General features: G+C 38.3%; 2 protein-coding genes and 1 pseudogene across 2 annotated transcripts; 2 read left to right on the top strand and 1 right to left on the bottom strand.

Moving 5' to 3' along the window:
* Positions 1-44: 44 nt before the first annotated feature.
* Positions 45-187, bottom strand: LOC148072713 (U2 spliceosomal RNA; annotated as a pseudogene).
* A 17,542-nt stretch (positions 188-17,729) lies between these two features.
* LOC148072712 (troponin I, slow skeletal muscle-like) lies at positions 17,730-19,358 on the top strand. The gene is made up of 3 exons (XM_087796896.1): positions 17,730-17,806; positions 18,447-18,620; positions 19,259-19,358. The coding sequence occupies exons 2-3, from the start codon at positions 18,489-18,491 to the stop codon at positions 19,343-19,345; spliced, it is 219 nt and encodes a 72-aa protein (XP_087653022.1). The 5' UTR covers positions 17,730-17,806; positions 18,447-18,488; the 3' UTR covers positions 19,346-19,358.
* Positions 19,359-19,999: 641 nt separating this feature from the next.
* Positions 20,000-25,489, top strand: bpgm (2,3-bisphosphoglycerate mutase). Its single transcript, XM_087797827.1, has 3 exons — positions 20,000-20,074; positions 20,486-21,106; positions 22,094-25,489. Exons 2-3 carry the CDS (start codon positions 20,506-20,508, stop codon positions 22,267-22,269), a joined length of 777 nt encoding a protein of 258 aa, XP_087653953.1. The 5' UTR covers positions 20,000-20,074; positions 20,486-20,505; the 3' UTR covers positions 22,270-25,489.
* Positions 25,490-25,585: the final 96 nt, after the last annotated feature.

Raw genomic sequence — 25,585 nt, 5'->3', positions numbered from 1 at the left:
TCCACTGGACCGGGACCTTCTCCAGTTTGAGGCTCAGGTTGAAGATGTGTGTGACCAGCTCACAGAGTTGATCAGCACAGTCCCTTCTCCCATGTCCAAAAATCAATTTAATATATGATCTCCATATAGGAGACGTATCAGATATTAAACTGATAAGAACAGATTTTTTTCATTTTCAAGAATTTTTTATTGGCAGTTCAGTGTCTTTTCACATTTTTAAAGGGATTTAAAAATGAAAAACATACAGTTAAAAGAGATACTAAACCAAGGTATAAAAACAATTTCCTTTCTCTTCTCTCTTGGCTGTTGTGCAGGAGCGGGGCGAGTCCAAGATATGTTCCCCACCGCTTCCCCCTCCAACGGAAAACTGGTCCGTCCCCAGGTGAACAGAGCCTTCCTCCCCATTGCTCCTACCCACCAGCCACACCCGGAGAGCCATGGTCCGCCTCTGCCTTGAGCTTCACCGTGTGGCTCCGGTTCCTTCGTCCGGTGAAGAAGAGACGACGCTTCTTTGCGACTGTGTCCGGGGCCCGCCGCTTTCTCTCATGGTGTTGATGGTTAGAGAGGCCCTGCGGAGCACAGCCACGGGGGGAGTCTGCCTCTGCTTCCTCACCAACAGGTTTCTGGAGGACCACAGGCTTTCTTTTATCGCGGCTAGGGTGAGCCAGTAACCTGCCAACACCTTTGTAGGGATCTTTCTCTGGCTCACCCCACACAGCACCATCTGGGCTGTCAGGTCTCCACCTGTTGGCAAGTTCGGGAATTTCAAGGAACCGGCCAGTGCCCACAGCTCGACAGCAGAACTGCACTCCCAGAAGACATGCCTCACTGACTCAGAGGCGCCACACCCTGGCCGTGGGTAGGTCGAATGCGCTGCCATTCCTCGGGAGTGCATGACGGACCTGACCGGGAGGATCTCGTGGGCCACCATCCAGGACAGATCCCGTAATCCGTTGGTTAGGGCAGGGTGGTTCACATTCTTCCAAACTGTGCTGGGCTCACCTTGGGTAAGCCCACGCACTGGACTCACTGGTTCCCGCTCCTGCACAAGAGACACAAGAGAGTTCAATCTACTTAAAACATGTACATCTCCCTCAAGATTTAAACCCTTTAAAAATTTCTCGATAAAACCATAGGAGGGTGGCATGTTAAAAGACACTGGCACTCGGAGGTCCCACTTCACCAGTCCCAACCGTCGGAGATAGTACCCCATCCAGAAACGTGTCATAGCTACGGTTTTTGGATTTCTGGATGGGGCGGTTACTATTTTTAGGTGGAGGGATGTGTAATGTCCTCCGAGTACCAGTCTGAGGTCTGGAACTCCTTTCCCTCCCTTTTCTCTTTCCTTTTTCATGGTCGCTCTCTTTAACCTTTCGGTTTTTGAGCGCCATAAAAAATAAAAGAGTTTACTTTCAACAGTTAAAAGCACCCTCCTAGGCGGGGTAAAAACTGAACATACCAATAAAAAAAGGGGTACTATAACTGTCTTTATGATTAAAATCTTCCCTTCAAAAAACAGTCGTTTTAGTCCCCAGTATCCCAGTCTTTGGCTAACTTTACCTAACACCTGGTTCCAATTTGTCGCCCCCTCCCCGTGTTTGTCAAATTTTACCCCAAGTATTTTTAGTTCAGTCTGGGTCACTATCAGAGGTAGTCCGGTCTTTTCGCCGTCAGTCCAAGGTCCATAGAAGTGGGCATGTGTCTTGTCTCTGTTGAGCTTGGACCCAGAGGCCAGTCCAAACCAGTCAGTCAGGTCTAAAGTTCTGTGGAGAGAGAGGAGGTCAGAACAGAGAATACTAAAATCGTCCATATATAAAAAACATTTTGCTTCCCTTACTCCACTACCCGGAATTGGCACCCCCCTGATCCATTGGTCCCTTCTCAAGACCTGTGCCAGAGGTTCAATACAAGCCACATACAAGAGGGCAGATAACGGACATCCCTGTCGGACACCGCAGCGGATATTTACTGCTTTTGTCAGATGCCCGTTAACAACAACTGTGGAAAACCCATCTTTTGCAGTACCTTGAAGAGGTACTGGTGCGAGATCCAATCAAAGGCTTTTTCAAAATCTAAATTTAATACTAAAAGTCGGATGTTTCTGTCTCTCGCCAGACAGATGGTGTCTCGGATCAGTATGAGGTTGTCTGTGATCTTCCTCCCAGGGACGGCACAGGGTTGATCCGGGTGGATCAGCCCATCTAAAAAAGGAGACATACGTGATGCTAAAATCTTACTAAAAGGTTTACAATCAACATTTAAAAGTGTAATTGGTCTCCAGTTCCGGATGTCCGTCTTGTCTTTGTCTTTGTGTAAAAGTGTAACTATTCCTACTCTAAAACTGTCGGGAAGTGTCGTCATTGTGTCAAAGTCGTTAAAAACAGCAAGCAAGTCGGGGGTTAAAATGTCCCAGAAAGTCCAATAAAATTCCACAGGGAGTCCATCCTCTCCTGGGCTTTTGTGTTTTTTAAAAGTTTTTATACATTTTGTCATTTCCATTTCTGTAATTGTTTGTGTTAAGGTTTCACTGTCATTGATTGTTTTTGACAGCATTTTTAAAAATCATTTAAAACATTTTCTTCGACCTGCTTTCTGTTATATATATTTGTAAAAAAAAGTTTCAATGACTTCTTTTAGTCCCTCATTTGTATTTTCAATTTTTTCTCCATTTTTTAAATTAAAAATCCCTCCCCCTCTGTTTAAAATCTTCCTAAAAAAATAACGTGTACACTTTTCCCCTTCTTCTATTTCTCTTTCTTTACTCCTTATTATTGCCCCTTTACTTTTCTTTTCACTTATTGCAGTCATTTCCTGTTTTACATTTAAAATCTCCTCATTAAAATCGATACCATTTTGGTTTAATAAAAAGTATCTTTGTAGTCTTTTCTGCAGTCCCATCATGCGTCTGTCGTCCCTATCTTTTGTCTTTTTACCTGCCTTCATAAAGAAAGTCTGTGTCCTCCCTTTCACCATTTCCCACCACGGTGCTCGTGTCTTGTACATGTCTTGAAGGGTCTGCCAGTCTTTGTACTGCTCCCGGTATTCCCTAACTAACTCCCTATCTTCTAAAAGGGAGCAGTTAAGTTTCCACAGATCTCTTCCTACAGTCACTACTTGCGTGATTGAAAGTGTGCAGGAGAGAAGGACGTGATCAGAAAAGAAAACAGGTGTTAATGTTGCATCTGTCGGGGGGCAGTCTCTTGAAAAAAGGTAGTCAATGCGAGAGGCTCTGGTACCATCACTACTGAACCAAGTGAAGCCCTCCTCTCTTGGATGCAGTGTTTTAAAACAGTCGCATAGTTTAAAATCTTTTCGGATCTCCTGTAATAAAACCGACGTTTTGTCCATTTTAAAATCGCACCCTGCTCCTTTGCGGTCACTCCTACTTAAAATACAATTAAAATCCCCTCCAACAACTAATGGTCTCCTAAATAGCATTGCTAAAATAGCCCGTCCGTCTTTCACCACTGTGCTACCCTTCAGTGAGATATTTTTGTTTTTAATTAGGATGGCCACCCCGCTGTTTTTGTTCGAGCCGCTCCATATAGAGGGCTGTGGCCATAGCTTTTCCCACTCTCTGTAGTCTTTTAAAAAGGGTAGCCCACACTCCTGTAGTAAAAACACAACTGCTTTAAAATCCTTTAAGAACGTTAAAACAGTTTGGGCTCTAACTCTCGACTTCACACTTCTAACATTGATAGTCGAGAAGGTGATAGACATGAGTAAGGTTAAAAGCAACAGGTAAAACATTTTTAAAAGACTACAGAGAGGGGACTATACAAATCATTTGATATCTTGTGAAAGTAGCTCCCATCTACACTCATGGTTTTTGAGTGGAGCCTTCGAGCTGACTTTCCCCTTCGAGCTCTCGGTGTCGGGCTTGGCAGCATGGCTTTTCTTACCAGTTTTGCGAGCTTTTGGGGTTGACTGTAAGGCGACATCAAGGAAAGAGACCTCGTTGGGGGGGTTTGGAGGGAATTCTCTGGAGCCCTCACTGGAGTCGCTCTCTGTAAAAGCTCCAGGTCTTCCCCTCTTCTCCACCATCTCTGGGGGATCCAGAGATATATCGGACGCCGGTCTCTTGGAGAGCTGTGGATTTGGGAGGGGGACATACAGTGTTTGATCTTCCTCCTCCAGTTTGCCATCAGACTCCCCCACCCCCTCCCCCACTTCCTCTGTGGAGTCAGTGGAGGCGGAGACTGAGGTGGAGGAGGAAGATGTCCCCTCCCCTTCTCCCTCCCCCTGTGGGCCCTCTCCACCACTAGGAGGATTTGGAGGGAGATTTGAAAGTTTCCCGCCAATTTTTTCGATTTGGCGGGAAACTTTCCCTCTCTTTCTCTCCATTTTCCTTTTCCGCCATTCTTGTCACTTTCAACTTGTTGGCAAAAGATCGTGGACAGTCTCTGAAGAGATGTTTCAAGTCACCACAAAGATTGCACTTTCTGCCATTGGAACACTGTTCATAAGTATGTCCAATTTCTCTGCACTTGCCACAGAATACTTTTTCACAAGCCTCTACCAGGTGTCCATGCTCCCCACATCTCCGGCAGAGCTTGGTCTGACCCTGCTAGTGGATGTAGCACCTGTTTTCTCCCAGGACCATCATTGGTGGGAGATGTTTTAGGCCCTGGAAGCCCTGAGGGTCCGGCCATTGCTGGATAGGGACCCTCCACGAGCAGTTCCAGATGCCATCCTCATCTCTCACCTTGATAGCCTGGCCTTTGACAGTACAAAATCTCCCCAGCCATATGCATACATCCTCTGCATTTACAGTTTCATTGAACATTCGAACAATCACCGTTTTCAGAGAGTTGTCCGTCAGTTTCTCCACTGCAAATGCAGAAAACTGGGGTTTGGCATTCTCAAAACGAATCCAAAAATCTTTAAGCTGAACAGCAGACCTAAAACTGACATTGAATCCTTTGTTAAAGGGTAACGAAAGGATACAGTTCAAGTCATTTGGAGTAAACTCCAAGATTTGCTGAATCAGCTTTCTAGAGAAATCTTGTCTTGACATGTTTAAAAGTTTACCATTTACTTCCTTAAAGTTAAAACGCACAGTGTGGTGCCTCCGCATGCCAGCATGGTAGGCTGACATGGTGGAGACACCACAAAACTATGATAAAAATGAACAATAAAATCTATAAAAAGCCAAACTTAAAAGGTAAAACTTAAAAGGTACTTACCTGTTACCAGGAACCAGTATACTGGTCCAAGGTAGTAAAGTGCGTGTGCCGTGTATTCCCCTGTGAAAAATGGAAACAGTTTTTTCTCCGTTTTTTCACTGGAGAGATGAAATATCCTCCAGAGTAGGAAACACTCGAGCCACTGATCAGCAAGAGTGTGGTCTACCCAACGGAGGTGATCGCAGTCTTAGCCAAAAGCCGAGAAGCGATGGCCACCATGTGCATGACCTTTTAGAGGGGCTCGAAAGGTCAACGAGAGCCACTTCTGGGGCCACAAAGGGTAAAGAACCAGAAAAGGTAGGGAGCCACATAGGGTAAGGAACCACACAGGGTAAGGAAGCAGACAGGGTAAGGAGCCACACAAAGAAAGGAACCTGACAAAGTAAGGAGCCACACAGAGTAAGTAACCAGACAGAGTAAGGAACAACACAGAGTAAGGAACCAGACAGAGTAAGGAGCAACACAGAGTAAGGGACAAGACAGGGTAAGGAGCAACACAGGGTAAGGAACAACACAGAGTAAGGAACCAGACAGAGTAAGGAGCAACACAGAGTAAGGGACAAGACAGGGTAAGGAGCAACACAGGGTAAGGAACAACACAGAGTAAGGAGCTACACAGAGTAAGGGACAAGACAGAGTAAGGAGCAACACAGAGTAAGGAGCCACACAGGGTAAGGAATCTCCTTCTCCTTACTTGAATGCTCCACATCAATTGGGAAAGGCCTGGGCCAACAGTTTGAGATCAGTCCAGTGCTAAGAAGGTCGACAAAGGTCATTCACTGAGAGCACGATTTTAACTTGATCCCAGAAGGTGAGTCCAACCTACCCGGCAACTTGTTAAACCCTACAGACAAGGAGCCTCGGATGAGTTCTCCACACAAGCTTGCACCAAACTAAAGCATTCTTTAACAAGTGATGAACGGGGGAGAGCGATAGTAAATTCCCAATTGTCTATCTGAAAGATACCAATGTCGTTTGTGAGCTCCCAAACTTTGATTCAAGACAGTTCAGGATTGTTTACAGACATAGTTAGTTCGTAAAGTGAATTGAGCTTGCTGATTTTATGAGAAAAACAAACTCCTAAGGGGGGACAGGATTGCTTGGTGGAGGCGCAGGATTCCGTGCAGCACCTCTTAAATCGAAAGAAATGGGAACTTCACTAACCGTCTACAGTCCATGTGGACTCAAGACTCAGGACAAGCGAAAAAAGTCGCAGATGTAGGCAGAGTAGTGTGTGTGTGTTTCCGCTGGTTGTGGTGGAAAACCTAATTTCAAATGGTTTAAGGAAACAGGCTTCTTGGCTGATTTTGCAGTGAAACTTCCTTAGGTGCAGGGGTCAATCACTGCTGGCAGCAAAAGCAGTGAGACTTTGGATGCAGGGGCCACAAGAAGCAGGGGCTGCAGGTTGCAGGGTTCGCCAGTTGGTGGTAACGTTCTACCATCTGTTGGGTACAGAACGCATCTTCTCTTCAATCCACCTGGAACTCCATTTTGGTCTGGCCTTGGAAGTAGCCAGTTCGGCCTCCCGTGTAGAACCCTCACGGGTCCGGTCTGGTCTATCATGTCACCCTCGCTCGTCCTGGAGGTCCCACACTTAAACTTAAAATCAGTGCTGCAAATAATTTCTTTATAAGATCTAAGGTTATTTCGCACACTATTCATCACCAAAGGAAAAGACAGTTACACATTATCACAATATCATGAGACATTCAACAAGGTTTTTGTGTCTCTAGACCACCGAACAACTGACAGATGTGTTGCTTCTGTTCCTGTAGAATTTAAGTCATCATTAGAAAAAGCACTGTTATTAAAACACATTTTATCATTGGCATGTGAAATGGAGCTTTCAGGTTCTGACCTGATCCTGCAAAGAAAACGTTCTCTCTCACTCTCACACACACACACAGGATTAGGGAAGGAAGAGATTTACAAGGGCTATTCTCTACCTGACGTCTTTGGAGGTGCTGCATTCCTGGAACCTTTTAGGATAAAACTTAACTTTTCACTTTGTTAGACAAAACATCAAAAACAATGATCAATTGGATCATGCACATGCACGTATAACATGTATGTATGTATATGTCTGTGATACGTTTTATGTATGTGTTAGTGTATATTACTTCTTTCAGTCAGTGCACACACACACACATGCTCTCATATTCTTCCACTTAATTCATCCTGGCACGCACATAGACACAAGACACATAGACATATAGACAAAAAGTCTGTTTCACTGCAGCTGCAGTGTTTGGTCTACATCACGTCATGTTTGTTAGTCATTCAAATGCTTGAGTTCAGGTATCATCTGATCAAACTGAGGATTCAAATATGAAGCGGTTGTTTCTTTCAAATGTTCTTTCTTCAGTTCATTTATCCACTGATCGACTCGTAAAGGTTTATTTGCATTAAACAACACCATCACGTTAGTCCCACAAACACCTTAGTGAAGTTTTAAATGTTTACAAAAATATTCTAACCTCTTATAGTTCTTTGAAAATATATATATATATATATATATTTTTTTTACCAGTAAATGACACACATACTTAAACTATAGGTCTCAATCATACTAACATCTGTTATTAGATATACACTATGTAGATTTGAATCTTAATCACTATCTATTGGTATTCAAATGCTCAAAATAAAGAGTGAAAGGAGTGTGTTAGTACAGTAGAAACAGATCTCAGAGACTAACCCCAAGTAGTAAACCACCCCCCCAGATAGAACTCCTCCCCCTATAAGTTCCGTCTAACTTCCTGTCATGGACAAGATAACATATCAGAGCTAGAGTGGAGCACTTGCTCTGAACTATCAAAATGACTTCCACACCTAACAAAAACTTAATTTAAACAATTCTAGATGTTAAAACAGCTGACACAGTCTCAGAGTTAACAAACAAGCCACAGAAAACAATCTCAGTCAGAGTTTAAACTTTACAACAAAGACTAACTTTAACTCACAATTTAAACAAGACAAGACAAATACTTCCAGAAAACTAGTGCAAACATATAGAATGAAGCAACATATATTCACAGAACAACTATAATATGACTAGATTTCAAAAACAAGTAGTTAGTAATTCTTCACCAAATACAGTATCATCATTCCAACACAGGAAAATTTGCATTATTCTCACGCCAGTCCGTTATAAAGCAATTATTTGCAGGGATTCTGCCATTTTTCCACAATCCTCCTTGCCTTCTTTTCAGCTTTTCTTGCACCCTTCTCCGTTGTTTCTTAACTTTTCATTTGATTAAATACACAGTCTTTCAACCTGATTTAAGAAATACATTTTTGAATTCAAGATCTATTACTTTTATTTTTTTTTTTTCATTCAAGTCATATGATAGTTGGTGGGATAGTCCACATCTTCAAGAAGAGGTTCAGTCCATGATTGTTACGTATGGAAAGTATAGATTTATCACAATCTTAAATTTTCCATTGAAATTATCTAACCTATTAACTTGGTGATAAATCTAAAAAAAATTCTAAACAATAATTTGATGAATAAAATAATAAATTAGAAACAATGCATACATGAATGAATAACAAATGTGCATTTTAAAGAGTACAGAGTATGACCCTGATAATGAAGGATTATAAGGCAGGCAGAGCGTAGCTGACGCACTGCTCTTAATTTGAAATCCGGAAGTTTATTTTCTACTTCTTAATGACTTTTGGTGAATTTACCGTGAAGTTAAGCGATGACACTAGTTAAATTGAGGCTCATGAGTAAATGAAACCTGAACGGTACTTAAGGAATCCAAATTTAAGGCCTCCAACCTAATATTCAATAATATACTTAATTAGTTAAGACATACTTGACGTCAGGCAAACGCGTCCGTAGAAAGGAGAACCATCAGACTGATTCATTCCACAAGCTGATGTGATCACTGATATCACATTTGCACTTAAAAAAATAATTTGCTTTTAGCCAAAAGGGATAGCTGCAGTTTTTACACCATTTAGTTTCATTAGCCCAGTTTTTAGTTATATATCATTCCACTTTGCACTTTTACACTTTTATGTCAATTTTGCTGCTAACGTCTCAGGAAATGTATCCGAATGTTTGAGTGTGTGCATTTGATAAACATGAGTACATATCTGTGCGTAAATCTGTGGATATATCTTCAATTCACATCATTTCCAACATCAGAGATGTAAAGATTCAACCATGTGCTCTTTCTGATCACAGTCTAGTCTCACCCCTTTTTACTCTTCGTGGTTCCTTTCGGTAAACCTCATGAGCAAGGATGGAATTCCACCAGAGCTGTATATAGCTTTCTGGGATGTGTTGGGTCCACCCCTCCTTGATATGATTAAGACCTTTATTGCAAAATAATCTTTTAACACCAGTGCCAACATTCCAATTATAACTGTACTTCCCAAGCCAAATAAGGACCTGACACAAAGCAGTAATTACAGACCTGTCTCCTTATTAAATGTGGATGAAAAGCTATATGCAAAAGTACTTTTTTTTTTACAGATTAGAGGAAAATGTATCTTAATTGTAAGCTTAATCATGTTGATCAAACTATTTTAATTGAATAACGTCTTACAGCAGACAAAGTTTGCGTCTTCTACATGTCCTTCATGCAGCCAGTAGTTTGGATTCTCCTTCTCCTATTAGTAAAGATACCTAGCACTTGTTTTTGTTAGTATTGAGGTGAACAGTTTATAATCCATGTTCAAAACGCTTAATTACCGATCCAAGTTTATTTTCTGTAATTTTCACTCTTCTGCTATTCAGTGTGAGTTGTAAAAGATATAAGATAAAAACATGTGTGTTTGAAGATTTTAGATTAACTTATAAATCTAAGTAAAGGGGGCATATGCTTAGAAAGGTATCTGCTAGTTAGTAAAGTAAAGGTTATCTGGAAAGCCAAAATGGACTCATCTAATGGAAATTCAGACATCAACAAAAATTTCAACAATATTATAGAGGAAGTGGGAATTATTGATACTTGGAGAGAGTTGAACCCACATTACTCAGCAGATCATGATGTTTACTCCCACATTGACTATCTGCATAATTGTGAAATAGGCCCCAGTAGCGTTTCAGACCACGGTCCTGTCCACGTGACGGTTTGTCTGGGTAAAAAGCGTAGATCTACAGTTTGGAGACTAAATTCAAACATTTTAAATAATCATGCTATTAAAGATAAACTGAAAGCAGAAATTGAAATTACTATGGGACGCTCTTAAGGTTGTGTTGAGGGGTAAAATAATGTATATCTCTTCATATGAGATGAAATTGTAAACAAACAATTGTATTTAATTAGAATACAAACTGAGGAAAACTCGAATGGAACACTCTCAGTCCTTAGATGATGACACTAAATTGAAAATTAAAAAACTAAGACAAGAAATAGATGAAATAAACAAACACGAAAAAAAAAAAATACGACTTTTCAACAAGCAACAAGACTACGAGGCTGGTAGAAAATCTATGACGCTCCTGTCATATAAATTGGGAAAACAGCAAGCTGTAAAAATTACAGAAAATAAACTTGGATCGGTAATTAAGCGTTTTGAACATGGATTATAAACTGTATAATCAGTTGAGTACCTCAATACTAACAAAAACAAGTGAGCCAATATTACCTAAATTCATTCATGAGGGCCAGACAGTTTTTGTTCGAAATAGAGAAACGCAAGATAGCATCAGGAAAGCATTACACATTATAAGACAAGCTGGGAATCACATTTTTGAAACAGTGATACTGAGGCTGGATGCAGATAATGTGTCCAACTCTGTAAGTTGTTCATTTTTATATAAAGTTTTATCACTAATTTATACTAATTTATACTTTTGCAGCATTGTACAAAAAACCAACTGCTAGAATTAAAATGAATGGAGATTTAACAAAATAATTTGTTCTGGAGAGAGGAACAATACCAGGGTGTTGTGCTGCACCACTATTGTTTTCAAAAAAGCTATGGGTCAATGGATAAGGACAGAAATGGAAGGGGTTATGATGTCTACGGGGGAGCAAAAACATGCGTTGTTTGCTGATGATTTATTGTTGACCATAACACAACCTACTCAGACACTCTCCAAAGTGATGGAGATGCTAAAAGAATACATCTATAATAAGGCTACAAAATGAATATTGATGAAACCCAAGTTCTAACACTCAACTATGACCACCATCAGAAATCAGGACTATGTATAATTGGAAATGGGATGCAAAATTCATCAAATATTTACGGGTATCACTGCCAAGAGACTTTCCAGACTGTATGACATCACCTATTGACCTTTGACTGAAATAATTAAGTTGGATTTACATAGATGGGGAACTATACATCTTAAATCTTAACTCAAGGATAGACTCCATCAGGATAAATGTTCTTCCCACAAATCTTATATCTTTTTCAATGTCTCCCAGTCAAAATTCCACCAAAACAATTTAAAGAATGGGACAGATTAATTTCAAGATTTGTGTGGGAAGGATATAAAACACTGCAATTCATTTAAGAGAGGGGGGTTTGGGCCTGCCCTGCCCTCAAGATTATTACCATGCAGCACAGTTTACGCGTCTAATTTGTCTTGTTCAAAATCATATACTGCAGGTTTGAAGTGTGAATGGTGTTCCATTAAATGCTCTCATAGCATACTTTTTACTGGATGAACTGAAGGTTGCAGATCATATTTTTACAAGCATTTTTCAAAAATTTTGGCTAGAATTGGTCAAATCATGCTACCTAGGGGATTCCTGGAGGATCTTGAGGTGGTGTGCCTTTGACTCAGATTTTGTGCCCAAAAAAAGGGATGGCACTAGATTGACTTAGATCTCAAAAGGTTTAACTGATTATCAATCAGTTATTTTCAAAGGGAATTTTCAGAGTTTTTAAATCCTTCAGAAAAAACACGGTTTAGAAAAAGAGCATTTTTACAGATGCTTACAAGTCAGAAATTATTTTAACCAACATTTGAAAAAGCCAATTGATACATTGATACAGGATTACTAGAGATTTCATTATTGGAGGCAAAAAATAGCAATAAAATAGTATATAAATTCTACAAATGCGTTCGACAATATAAACAAGAGAAAACAGGATATATAAAGCAGCGATGGTTAAAAGATGGAGATATATCAATCACAAATGAGAGCTGGGAAAAAATGTATCATCTACAATGCTTTTCAACAAGATCAAATAAATGGCGGGAGTTCTGTTGGAAGAATATTGTGAGATTTTTTGTCACACCCTTAAAAAAAAACACTTGGGAAAGGGTGAAGCATGTTGGAGACTTTGCGGGTATAATGGAGCAAATCACTGGCATGTCTTTTGGAGCTTCAGTGGAATCAAAGCTTTTTGGACAGAGATCCACAACCATATAAACAACATTTTTAGTGTGATCTTCCCTGTAAAGGTGAAAACTTGAACGTGGGTGACTTACCAATATAAAACTGGAACAATGAAGACAAGAATTGGTTACAGTTTTATCTGACCTTTAAAGTATATCCTTTATTGAATATTGTTTTGATTGTTTAAGCGCTTTGTGACCCTGGTCTGGAAAAGGACTATATAAATAAAAATTACTTACTTACTTACTTACAAGTTCAACCACCCATGACAGAGGATTGGATAGACATTGTTTACGACATCTACAAGATGGAGAAGTTAACATTTGCACTCCAAACAGAAATGGACAGAATATGTCAAACCATTAGAAAAAATGTCATTTAGGGAGATATGTTGTTTTATTTTCCATATTTTCCCTGTTTAAATGTATTTATTGATTTTCTTTTTGAAATTTATGTATGTTGTTCCCGTTCCTTTATTTTATTTTATTATATTGTTTCTTTTGAAATCTGTATTTTGTACAGAAAATGTGAAAATAAAAAAATAAGGATATATTTGATGCAAGAGGTTTATTTTCTTTTAGTTATTTAATAAGCAAATATAAATGTAATCAAACAATGGCTGAGTGAAAACACTTTGCTGCTAAATATGAAGAAACCTTTTTCGCTCCTGATGATGAAATTCCAGGGTTGAGTCAGTACTTGGGTAACTTGGGCAAGTCTGTCAAACTGAGCGTTAGAAACCTGGGTGTTTTATTTGACAAAGACATGTCTCTAGTTCAACACTGCAGAAAACTGACCAAAAACTGTTTCCTTCAACAGAGAGAAATCTCTAAACTTAGGAAAATGGTGTCACAACATGATCTGGAGCTTATAATCCATGCATTTGTGTCTTCTTGTCTGGACTCTTAGTTCTGTTGATCAGAATCTACTGATGGTTCCACACAGACGCTTCAGGACCAGAGTTGATAAATCCTTCCAGGCTGTTGCTCCTAAGCTTTAGAACGATCTTCCTCTCCTCCTCTGTGTTTAATGGAGTCCACTGACTCCTTCAAGAAACATCTTAAGACATTTTTATAAATGTCTAGGTATTTTTAAATGTGTATTGCTTTTGATTGTTCAAGCACTTTGTGACCCTGGTCTAGAAAGGAGCTTTACAAATAACTATTAGTTACTTACTTACTTACTATATAATTTACCTGGTACTTCCTTTTTTCTCTATATACAATTAAGATCAGTAACGCAAGCATACCATGGAATTCTACTTTACCAACTCATCCATTACATAACCTTATAACTACGTATCAAAACGTTATATTTTTCTTAATGACTTTGTAAAACACCTGCCTGTAGAAACCACATGGTCTAGAGATCTATCTTTTATCAATAGTGGATGGAACAATATAGAGAAGAATTCTAAGAATCCTGATCATCAACTGATCCACTGTAAATCTGTTCATAGAATGCATCTTACACCCATTAAACGTCATGCCATTAAAATTACAGCGTCACCCAACTGTGAACTCTGCCCACTGAATGTATTTTTTCATACGTATTGGGAATGCCCTGAGGAAATCACATTTTGGAACCAAGTTGCTTGATGTATTAGTGATTTGATCGGAGTAGAGATTCCGGCGACACCCAATGTATTTTTGTTAAAACGATGATTCTGATTGAAACTTCACACGTAGACAGAAACAAATCTTATGGGCTGGTCTAACAGCAGCAAATAAAATGTTAGCTGTAAGATGGAAGCCATCACATTCTTTAACATTGAAACAATGGACCTATACGATTGACATTGTGCAAATGGAAAAATAGTTTGTCATGCATGGAACCAGCTCAAAGACTGTAGAAGTTTGTTTGTTGCCTTTCTTGTTTTTTTTCCTGTATTTTATTTCTTACTTTAATGGAGAGATGGGGCTGGTCTTTTGGGGTGAGAGATGCTGGCTGACGGGGTGGGGGCGGGGCTTTTGGGGGTAGTCATCTCGCTTACAAAAAGTTTGTTTACTGTACATTGTTTGTGCAAATGCTCAATAAAAAAAATGATCGAAAAGAAAATAATTAAGAATCAAAGAGTTCAAATTATGTATTTGTTTAAAATGGTTTAAGCATGATTCAATGATGATTTTTTTTTGGCATTTTCCGATCAAAGTGAGACCATCACTCACAACAAACATAAGAGCATATGGCGGTCACAATCCATTAGAAAGTGTAAAACAAAATAAAAATATTAATTAGAGGTCGTAGATATCTGATCTATTGACTAAAAATGCATCTCCAAGGATAGTGAGAGGGCATTCTGAAGACTGTTGAACCTAGGTAATGTAAAAAAGATATCCCCTCTATTTTATTGCTCTAAATATTTGTTGGATTTTATTTTGTAGATTATATTTCAAATAATAATTTAAACAAATACTATACAAATAATTTACAGATGCTAAAACTGGTGTGGATAACCAAGTCTAAACATCTTAAGGCCAGAAAAAAAATGTGTTTGTGGTATCACTTATGTTTCCTTTTGTTTAAGGTAAACTACCTAATCGAGTGCATGTGTATTAATGATAGACAGGGAGGTTGTTCACCTTGACCCAGAGACAACACAAGGAATACCACAAGCGCATTTTGTTTACGGGCCTTTGGGGGACCTTGACCCTCATATTAAGATGTCTAGACTTGGTTATCCACACCCGTTTAAGCATCTGGGTTAATTGAGGTTGCATACATGTGTAATTAAGCTATTAACTGAGTTATCTAGATAGGTTAGTCCGACTAAGTAAAAAGTAAAAATTAGAATTTGCTATTCTAGCCATTTTGTTTTCCTGTCTTTCAACTAGAAATGGTTTATTCAAGGGAGGGTCACAATACGTTTGTTGGTTTGTTGAATGGATCTTGTGTTAAACTTTTCTGGGACTATCATTTCTTACAGGAATGTATTCTCCCTCAAGGCTGTTTTGTTGGTCAAAGAATGCAGGGCTGTTCTGGTTAAGAACGATCAGCTTTTTTTAGTTGCTTTTACTGTTTGAATTATTTTTTTACTTAACAGCTGCCACACTTTTAGTTTCAAGCTCAGGTGTTTTTCATGGTTGGAGAACAATAGTATGTCACTATGAACTTTTGTCTCCTCAGTCCTCCACTATAGCCTTGTGATGGCAGCAAAACCTTTCAAATGGAACCAACAATGCTGGCTGTGCAGTGTTGGTTCAGCACTACAGCACCAAGGTCAGTTTCTGAATGTATAATGTTAGAATGTCTTTTGCACATTTACAGCACAGGGGAAATGTATTTGATCGCATCTGTGCAGTTAAACCTCTCAAAGTTACATTTATGTAATACTTAGTAGCAAAGCACAAAATGTATTGTTAGGTAATATTGAAAATAATGACGGTAACTAGTACACAAATAAAATATTGTGATTAACACAAAAAACTTTTTTTAATCAAGATTTTACCGAACACAAGCTTTCATATCTACTCTTGAAATGTCCTTTAGGGGACTTTAATACCAGAAGACAACAAAAGGAATGTATAGGTGTCACAGCATGAATATTCACACCTCATACATGTCAGCAGGAATGGTCAGTACAGAAGTTCTATTTTAGCGAACCACTCACATGAGCGCTGGAATCCATATATCTACGCTGTTTCTGCCTCTCTTCTCTCAGGAAAGACGCAAGTGTGTATCTGTTGCCAAAGGTAAGGCATTTTTTCAGTCACAAAATATACGGTATGAGCGTAATTTAATGTATAATTTAATTTGTTTTATGGGTGTAGGTCTTGTTTATACTGTTTTCAATATGTTCTATTCATATATTTTAATACATTCCTTAATTTGTGTTTTAAATAAATGAAGCTGAAGTGTTATTAATATAATATTATTTTTACAGGTTTATAAAAGACCTTAACAAAAGTGTCAGTCATGTCTGAAGAGTAAGTATTCATTTTTCATCTTTAAAAGAATCAAGGGAGGTATAACAATATATTTGTGTTCTTCTTTATATACACCACACGTCTTTCCATTTGGTCTGTAGGGTAAGTGGATTCATTCATATTGTTGTTTCTTGCATTATAAATACACCATTAAAATTCCAAAGAAACATTCTGAATTTACTAACAAAGATAAAACACATAAACGTATTATCTAGTGTCTTTTAATCTGCTTGTCTTGTTGACGGGGGTGGTGTCAGCTGGTGGTAATATTTCGACAGGGGAACAGTTTAGGAGAAGGTGACGAAATGAAGTAACATTCCAGAAATATTTATAAACTGTTAACAGCCACGATAAAGTTTAAGACCATGTTGTAATGTTTCCTGTATGTGTTGTCCAGCAGCTGGTGAGCTAACTGAGTTTTGTCGAATACCAGTAACACAGAATCTGCAATCTTCTCCAGCAGTACCTGAACACATCACAAACTCAAGTTCAATATAATGGATTCTGTTTGACGGGATATGATCCACCTCTTGGTTGAAAAGCTATTTCCCAAGGGGGAGATTTTCAAGTTTTATCCAGTCCATGCGTGAGAGAAAGTGTGAGCTTGACAGGCAGTTTAATCTTTATAGGTTTAGAAGGAATACACAAATACATAGCTCTCAAGCTGCGTTCCTGCTTCTTGTGGCCAAAATTACTGTTCTTCACAAGGTGCCTGAACTTTCCCTTAGCAGTAGGGGCACATATAGAACTTTCACATCAAGGGATACCAAGTGATATGGCTGAGGTAGCATTTTAGAATCTCCTAGTAAGAGAATAATACAATCAGAAGGTGTTCTTAATTCCTATAAGTTTTAAAAACTGTAGTAACTGGTTAAAGAAAGACTAAACACAATAGGCAAAATATCTGATTATTTGAATTGAATTCGAGTTATTTTATTTTTCTTTGTCTAGAAATCAAGACCAAAGATCTCCGCCTCTCGTAGGCTGGTCTTAAAGGTAAGTTAGTTGTAAACAAATTTTTCAAAAAATTAGTCTCCAACGAGAAAATAAGTTTTTTCTTTTTATAATTGTGACCAAAAAATAGACCAAAATGCTGAAGAAGTCCATGACTATGCTGGAGAGCGAGAAACAAAACAAGAGAGAGGAGCGAGAGAGGACGCTGGCTGAGAGAGTGCCGAATATGGAGATGTCAGGAATGTCATCAGAGGAGCTGCAGGTATGATAATGGATATGTCCAGACAGTATTTCTTTAAAAATGTCAATTCTAAAATGTAAGATTTGTGTTCAGAATCTTTGCAAGGAGCTTCACAAGAAAATTGATGCTGTAGATGAAGTAAGATATGACGTCGCTGCGAAGGTCACTATCAATGAACGGGAGGTTAGTGATTTATTGTTACTGAATTTTCCTTTTCTGTTGAAGTTTAATGTGCAACATTCTATATATTTATAATCAGATTATTGTGTTATTTTGTCTGTTTGTTAGCAAAAACATAAATTACAGGTGTATGTATGTCAGATTTAGTCCAGAACTAACCATAACAACTGAAAGATCATATTATTTTTGACGATTATTTTTTCAATTTATTATTGTATTGAAAGGGGTTGTAAGGTGATATCACTATACTTCACTGAGATGGGTAAGTGGTAAGATTCCTTTATATGGAAGATGCAGGTTTCAGTCTTTCACCAGCTTTCTAGAATAATGAAACCTGTGTTCGTCCACAACACAATTTTCATATCATCCAACCATTTTCTGCTGCTTAATCCCTTATGGGAGTCGTGGGGGAGCTGGAGTTTCTTTTCGGGCAAGACACGAGGGAAACCCTGGACAGGATGCCAGTCTGTCACAAGGCACATAAAGACATACAAACATTCGACACACACTTCCAGAGTTCCCAATCAACCTCCGTATGGATAAAAATGTCCCCAAATCTTTTTGTCTTTATGCAACAGACTTTGACATCTCGCATACTTTCCTTTTTCCATTAAAAACTATTTTTTCTTTGTTTCGGTGAAAGATTCAGGACTTGTCTCAGAAGGTCTTGGAGTTAAAGGGCAAAATGAAGAGACCAAACCTCAGGAGAGTCAGGGTGTCTGCTGATGCAATGCTGGGAGCTTTGCTGGGAGCAAAGGTCAAAGAGTCTGTGGACTTCAAGGCTAACCTGAAGACAGTGAAGAAAGAGGACGAGAAGGTAAGCAAGACTAATAAAATCTGTATACATAGTCCATAACCCTTGTGTTATCTCATGGTCATGGTGACGGGAAGGTCCCATCCCAGACCTCACCAGGGTTATACCACATCTACTAACAAAAAATATCTTGGTATTCAAATCACATAACTTCTACTGTGTCGAAGCTTTAAATGTATATTTAGCAATTCAAATGCTTCTTTAGTTACCTGTATTAATTGATAGATAAGATATATTATATATATTGATTATTTTTCCGTGACAGCTCTTTCGACAGAAAGCCACTCTGTCAGAGGGCACACAAAGACACACAACCATTCACACACACACACACACTCACAATTTCCCTTAGTTCCCAATCAACTTTTGTATGTTGACTGTGGGAGGAAACCGGAGTAACCCCACGCAACATACTCCACACAGAAAGGTCAAGTTGGCTTTCTCCCGACCTGAAAGGGAACTGGCAACATTCTTGATATGATGCAATCATGCTTACCACCGCACCACCGTGCCCCCATGATAATATACTGTATACATGAAGTATAAATATTACAAAAAGTTTGAAATAACAACATTTTATCATTTGTATGATGGATGAATAATGAGAAATCAATTATATTTTGTTGTCATATGTGTTGCAGAAAGAAGAGGTCACTGACTGGCGTAAAAATGTGGAGTCCATGTCTGGCATGGAGGGCAGGAAGAAGCTGTTTGATGCTGGACAGTAGATTGTCGGTGATAAGTTGGTAGAACAACACATGACTAAAGATGACAAGTCTTGTCAGAATCTTATTGATTGATTGCCATTACTGGGACATGTACATTCAATATCTAGTTGAACTGATACAATTAAAGTGATTTATAGATTTTATTAGGTCAAATTTCTCAATGGCTTTTAAATGTTTTTTGTTAATTTGACAACTTGACAGTACACGTGTTACAAAAGGTTCAGCTAACAATGTGTATTTGTTCACATGTGGTAGTGAATAAATATATATTTAAATTATTTGATTTCTGGCTTCTTCATTATTTTGTTTCAATAAAAATCTTATGTGTAATTTTGGTGTGTAATTCCAAAATAAATAAAATAGTTACTGAAATCAAACGTCCAACTTGGACAAACTATGTCCATGACGAACCCTGTATGTTTTTTTGTTTTTTTATCGTTTTTATTTATCATTTATTATGCAATTAAAAAAAAAGAAAATAATTAAAAGTACGTAAAACATTTTCTTTAGGTAGCATAACGAGAATTGACAGGCTCGCGCATGTCAGAAGCTAGCGCGCCTCTCTCCATATACGGACATGAGTGTTCATGAGCTCCACCTCTCGCTCTACTACCATTGGATGAGCAGGCTGTCAATCAATGACGTGCCGGGAAGCTTCTTCGCTGTATACACTGTGAGGCAGCGCCGACATCGACAGCAAAACTCCGCCGGATTTGGAACCAGAATACGGTAATAATACTTAACATATACATTCTCATCCTTTATTTCTCTGTTTGTTTTGTATGTGTAGTATTTTTAATAAATATATCTTTCCAAACAGAGCTATGACTATCAACTAGCAGAGCATGTTTCCGTTATTTATACTCCTTGATGATCTCTTAACATGATCCTGCAGCACCGAACGTACTATATAATGTCATATATCAACACGCTTTTAATATAACATTTTAAAAAAGCATTAAAATGCGTTTGTATCCATCTGTTGCTACCATCCATGCTGTGACCCTTAACCTTTTATTGCAACTCTAGCCCCCCCAGATCAAATGTGACACTCCATGCACTCAGTGCACCTGCACATGACAACATTCTTTCCATGTGTTCTTATATATATTATGTTTGTTAATATGTGAATCAATGCAGGTTCTCCTCTGGGGCTGCCTATGTCCACATATAAACTATTCCTCCTGAGGCATGGAGAGGGGGCCTGGAATAAAGAGAACCGCTTCTGCAGCTGGGTGGACCAGAAGTTGAGTGAGAATGGGGTGAAGGAGGCGCACGACTGTGGCCGGCTCCTCAAAGAGCAGGGCTACCATTTCGACATAGTGTTCACCTCGCTGCTCAGCCGCTCCATCCAGACGGCCTGGCTGGTGCTCGAGTCCATGGGCCAGGAGTGGGTCCCCATCGTGAAGTCCTGGAGACTCAATGAGCGCCACTATGGCTCCCTCATTGGTTTGAACCGGGCAGAGATGGCACTGCAGCATGGCGAGGAGAAAGTCAAACTGTGGAGACGAAGCTATGCCATGACTCCACCAGCCATTGAGGAATCCCATCCATATTTCCTGGAAATATACAATGACCGCAGGTACACCACTTGTGATGTCACGCTGGAGGATCTGCCCAGGGCTGAGAGCTTGAAGGAGGTGTTGGATCGCCTGTTGCCATACTGGGAGAGCACTGTTGTGCCCGAGATAATGGGAGGCAAAACAGTGCTCATTTCAGCTCATGGAAACAGCTGCAGGGCCCTGCTGAAACACCTGGAAGGTATGCAAACATCATACTGAGCAGATATCGCTCAGATTGACCGGTAACAATTTTCACAGGAGTCCTGCTAATTTTGCACTTTTATTTAATGTGTTTGCATGTGATACTGAGTTGTTTGCTGATGTCCTCCTAACCACTTATACAATGGCTTTCACATTCCCAAACCTACAATGGAAAAACAAATGCAGCCTAATAAACCTAATCATATTAAATGTATTTATCATCATCATCATGCCCCATTAATTAATTCCCTTAAATATATATAGTTGTATTCTGTCTTCTGTGCTAACTTAAATCTTAACTCACCTCAAATAGTAATAATAGCAATAATATGTTTTATTTCAAAGCGCCTTTCAAAAAAACTAAGAATTAAGAATACGTTCAAATTCCACACACCTTCTATTATATACATGTTTTCAGTTTCAGACAAGAAAGAAATGTATAAAAAATAAGGTGATTTCCTGACCATTTCTGTAAAAGTAGTTTTATTAACTTCACATTTATATTATAATGTATACATATAGAATATGATTATTTTAGTTTGTTTTTATTCCATTTTAATATAAAGAAGGGTTTTTACAGACATTACGTTAGTAAACGTTGCAGGAAACTGTTTTTAGTGATTTCTTTACCACACTCAAGTCAATTTATAATTCTCCAGATCAGGAAGTTTGACCTTTTGAAAAGGTTAAGGAGTTTATGTTTCATGCAGCTTTAAAGTCCAAATGACCTTTAATGAACCTGTGTTAAGTATGTGTTGGACTTAAGTGCTACAGGTTTGATTTCATGATTTCAAGAGGTATTAAGGTTTCATATTGGGTCTGATGATGAATTAAAAAGAAACATAAATAACTTTACAGCTGGGTCTTTCTATTTAACTTTAACATTTGACAACACATGTCCTTGTCCTAGATTATTTATTTAGAATGTATTTCAGTATATGTTAATATCGAGGTTTATCAGTGTCACATGATTGTGTATTGACAGGTATTTCAGACGAGGATATAGCTGGTGTGACATTACCGACTGGTATACCGGTGCTGCTGGAGCTGGACCACAACCTGCGAGCGGTCAAACCTCGGCAACTGTTGGGAGACCAGGTGAAGATTCAAGCTGCTATTAAAAAGGTGGAGGATCAAGGGAAGGCTACAGTGTCAATCTGAAAGCACATGAAACTGAAAGACTCAAGATTAGGCCAAATCTGAGTTTCAAAGTTTAAAATTAAAAGCTGTGAGAAGGTTAACTCTCATGGCACATTAGATGTTATTTATTTTCTGGTAAAAAATTGAACTGCCTTTTTTGCCAACAATTGATCATGACAAACTGTTGCTGATGCCATAAGACAAAAGAGAAGTTTTAAAAAGTTATAAAGAAGGGGGAATCTTAATGTAGAAAACTGTACTTCAAGGAAAAGGCAGATTCATAGATTAGTCTCAGCTCATGTTTTATAATTTATGTTAAGAGGTTTGTGTCAGACGCTCCAGATTTTGTGTTGCACTTATGGCCCAAGACCGATTAAAAAATGAATGCAAGATTATCTCCAGTAGGTACATGATTCATAAATGTAGGAAGTTGACAACCTCCTTCTTCACCGTGCAAGCTGACCCCTTGTCTTGTTATTCTGGAACCCCTCAGCAATTTCGATTATGGAGTCAACATGTTACATTCATTTCTTCTGCATTTTTAAAACGTATTAGAGGGGAAAAAGAGGCTTTAAGAGAGGGTGGGTTGAATATAAACTAGTCAGACTAGTAAGCTATCTAATTTCCTTGAGCAGTGGCTCTCTCTTTGTTTTGGCCCAGAATTGTTACTAGCGTTAAACCTTTGCACACACTAGAATAATAATCATATACAACTAAACGGAAGAACCAAGGGGTTTAAAGTCAAAATAAAATGCATTTGCATTGTTTGCACCAAAAAACAATATAATATGCATTTTAAGAAGAAGTTATATTAATATTTTATTATTAAGTCTAAATGCATTTTCCTCTAAATAGTCAACTATTTGTTTGGCAGACTGACTTTAAAGAAAACCTGTTCAACTGTCGTAATTGTGGATTCGACTACTGAGACCGTATAAATCCTCGTCCTACCTATTGCTCACTTATGGTGGACAAATCGGGTGCTGAAAAAAAATACAGGTAGCTTTGTTTACATGTTTGTTATTGTACGATTTTGTGTTCTCACTTTGGAAATCACTGTCCTAGAGGAAATGAAGGTGGGCAGTATTGACTATGGTAGCTTTATTTATATATGTAATTGTTATCTGAGAGCCTTTAATTCAATTTCATCATCTATTTCATCTATCTAGTCCACCAAGTCACTCCTGTGTGTGATCAGCTGGACTGACCTTTCGGGTTTATAAACATTTCTCGGCTTCAAGCCAGTTATGTTAAAGACTAAACACTGTGAACGTTTACATTCATTTACAATTATTAAAAAAGGGAGTCACAGTTCATTTTTTTAAATTCTTAAAGTTGAACATTTCTTTATGCAGTTTGTGTCAGTTTTCTTTAATCAATAATACGTATGATATTTTGATAAAGTATGAAACAACTTTATTGAACGCTTGTGTTATCTCTGGGTCACAGTGACCCAGTATCTGAAAACAAATTTGTTTGAGGTATCCCTTGTGAGGCCTCTGGGTCAAGGTGAATGACCTCCATGGCTGTCATAAATACAAATGCAGTACCGTTTTACCCAAACAAAGAAAATGGGGTGTACGCAGAAAATAAGGGTGACAGGGGGGTAAAGACAAGGATCAAGTATCCTGAATTGAATTGTTAACTTTTGGTAGTGAAGGTTGAAAGTAGGAATTACAATTAAAACGTACTGCCTCGAGAGTAAAATGCTAACAATGCCAATAGTATTAATGCTTTTTTAAACAAAACACAATTGTATGATGAGATGTTACATTTAAAAGGTGTTACAAGGGGAACTTGAAAATATTTGCACGATTTGTTAAAAATTACATTATGAAACGTGAGTTTTTATCATGTAAGGAATTTCATATTGTTTAAAAAACTATTTAAAATGTTTTGCAAAGAGAGCTACAACAATATTTTTTATCTTCCATACGCATCATGAAACAAAAGGTCATTTGGGTGTAGGGCTGCACGATATATCGAAAAAATAACGATATCGCTATATCAGCAAGTGAGATATGCATATTGAAAACATGTGCGATAATTTATATATATATATTTTTTATATTTCATTGACCAAATAATCTGCACTGCCTTAGTGCGGTAAGGCTCAGTATATACACAGAATAAGACCACGAGTGATCCAGTCACTCATCTCTTTCAACCCCCTTATAGCAACGTATTGTAAGAACTTTTCATCTCATCTCAGTTCTTTTCTTAGAAGATTGGTGAAACTTCAAAATAAGTGTAAACCTGTCCGTCTTTGCTATGCTAATGAGCTAAGTTGTAAGCTTCAGGTCATTTATAAACTGTTATGTGTGCTTGTACAAGGAGGTGGGATTTATTATGGATTTGGTGATATCGCGACGCGTCGGCGGCTCCTCTCTGATGTAGCTCAGTTTCGCGGGAAACCGATGCAAGTTCCGCGAGGCAGAGCGTTATAAGTGATATTTTTCTCTGATCATGTCGTCACCGAAGCGCAGAAATAAACGAAAGGGAAATATTGCATAATTTTCCTTATCTAAACCCCTGGGACTCCCTACAGTACTTGTTCCTGCGCTCACTTCGGCTGCTCGTGCATTTGGCTACATTTTTAGGTGAAGGAAAAAATATCGCAATAATATCGATAACGCAATTCAAGACACGAATATCGCATATATTTCCAATATCGTGCAGCCCTATTTGGGTGCTTTTATTGTTTTAATGTGTTCACCTTTAACACTTTACAAAGTTTGCTTGAAAACTTAATAATCATTTAAATAACCGTAAATTAAAAAGAAACAACACTGCTGTACTTTGTTCTCATTTATTTAGCACTTTGGTTTCATTCATGCATTAAGAAAGAATATTTTAAAATGTAAGCCACCAGGACTTTTTTACATTTTCATTTACCACTCAATTATTTTCTGTGTCTTTAGTTACCCCTCACGTTAAACTTTGTATGTATACCGGTACTGTTTTTGTCCTCGTTGATGTCTTGTCTTTATATTCATGTTTTTCAAGTACTGTATGTTGCCTTCACTGTGGTTTTGTACACTGGTCTATTTCAAGCAGACACACAAATGGGTATTTTGAATTTGTTGGGAATGAGGCTTTGTTGTAACCTCATCTTGTTTATTATAAAATATGTGGAAATAATTTATTTATTTTTGCCTATATTTTCTGTTGTTCTAATAATACATATTGTGAATCGATTGGATCTTTTCAATTATTTTACTTTGTGTTGGCATATTGTTAACTCCAGTGAACTGTCTTCCCTCTGTAAAAATGAAAACTCAAAATAAAAATGATTGAGATTCATTGTCATTTTCTTTCCAATTTCTTTGTTTTGTTT

The sequence above is a fragment of the Callionymus lyra genome, chromosome 8 (assembly GCF_982586985.1).
Source record: "Callionymus lyra chromosome 8, fCalLyr1.hap1.1, whole genome shotgun sequence".
NCBI classification, from domain to species: domain Eukaryota; kingdom Metazoa; phylum Chordata; class Actinopteri; order Syngnathiformes; family Callionymidae; genus Callionymus; species Callionymus lyra.
Note: the sequence above shows the minus strand (reverse complement) of the source record. Positions and strands in the feature narration are given on the sequence as shown.

What these genes read in the sequence shown, in the direction of transcription:
- LOC148072712 (XM_087796896.1), top strand. Translation starts at nt 18,489, where the DNA reads ATGAAGAGACCAAACCTCAGGAGAGTCAGGGTGTCTGCTGATGCAATG. An exon ending in TGAAGAAAGAGGACGAGAAG is followed by an intron (nt 18,621 to 19,258) that starts GTAAGCAAGACT and finishes TATGTGTTGCAG; the next exon opens with AAAGAAGAGGTCACTGACTG.
- bpgm (XM_087797827.1), top strand. Translation starts at nt 20,506, where the DNA reads ATGTCCACATATAAACTATTCCTCCTGAGGCATGGAGAGGGGGCCTGG. An exon ending in CCTGCTGAAACACCTGGAAG is followed by an intron (nt 21,107 to 22,093) that starts GTATGCAAACAT and finishes GTGTATTGACAG; the next exon opens with GTATTTCAGACGAGGATATA.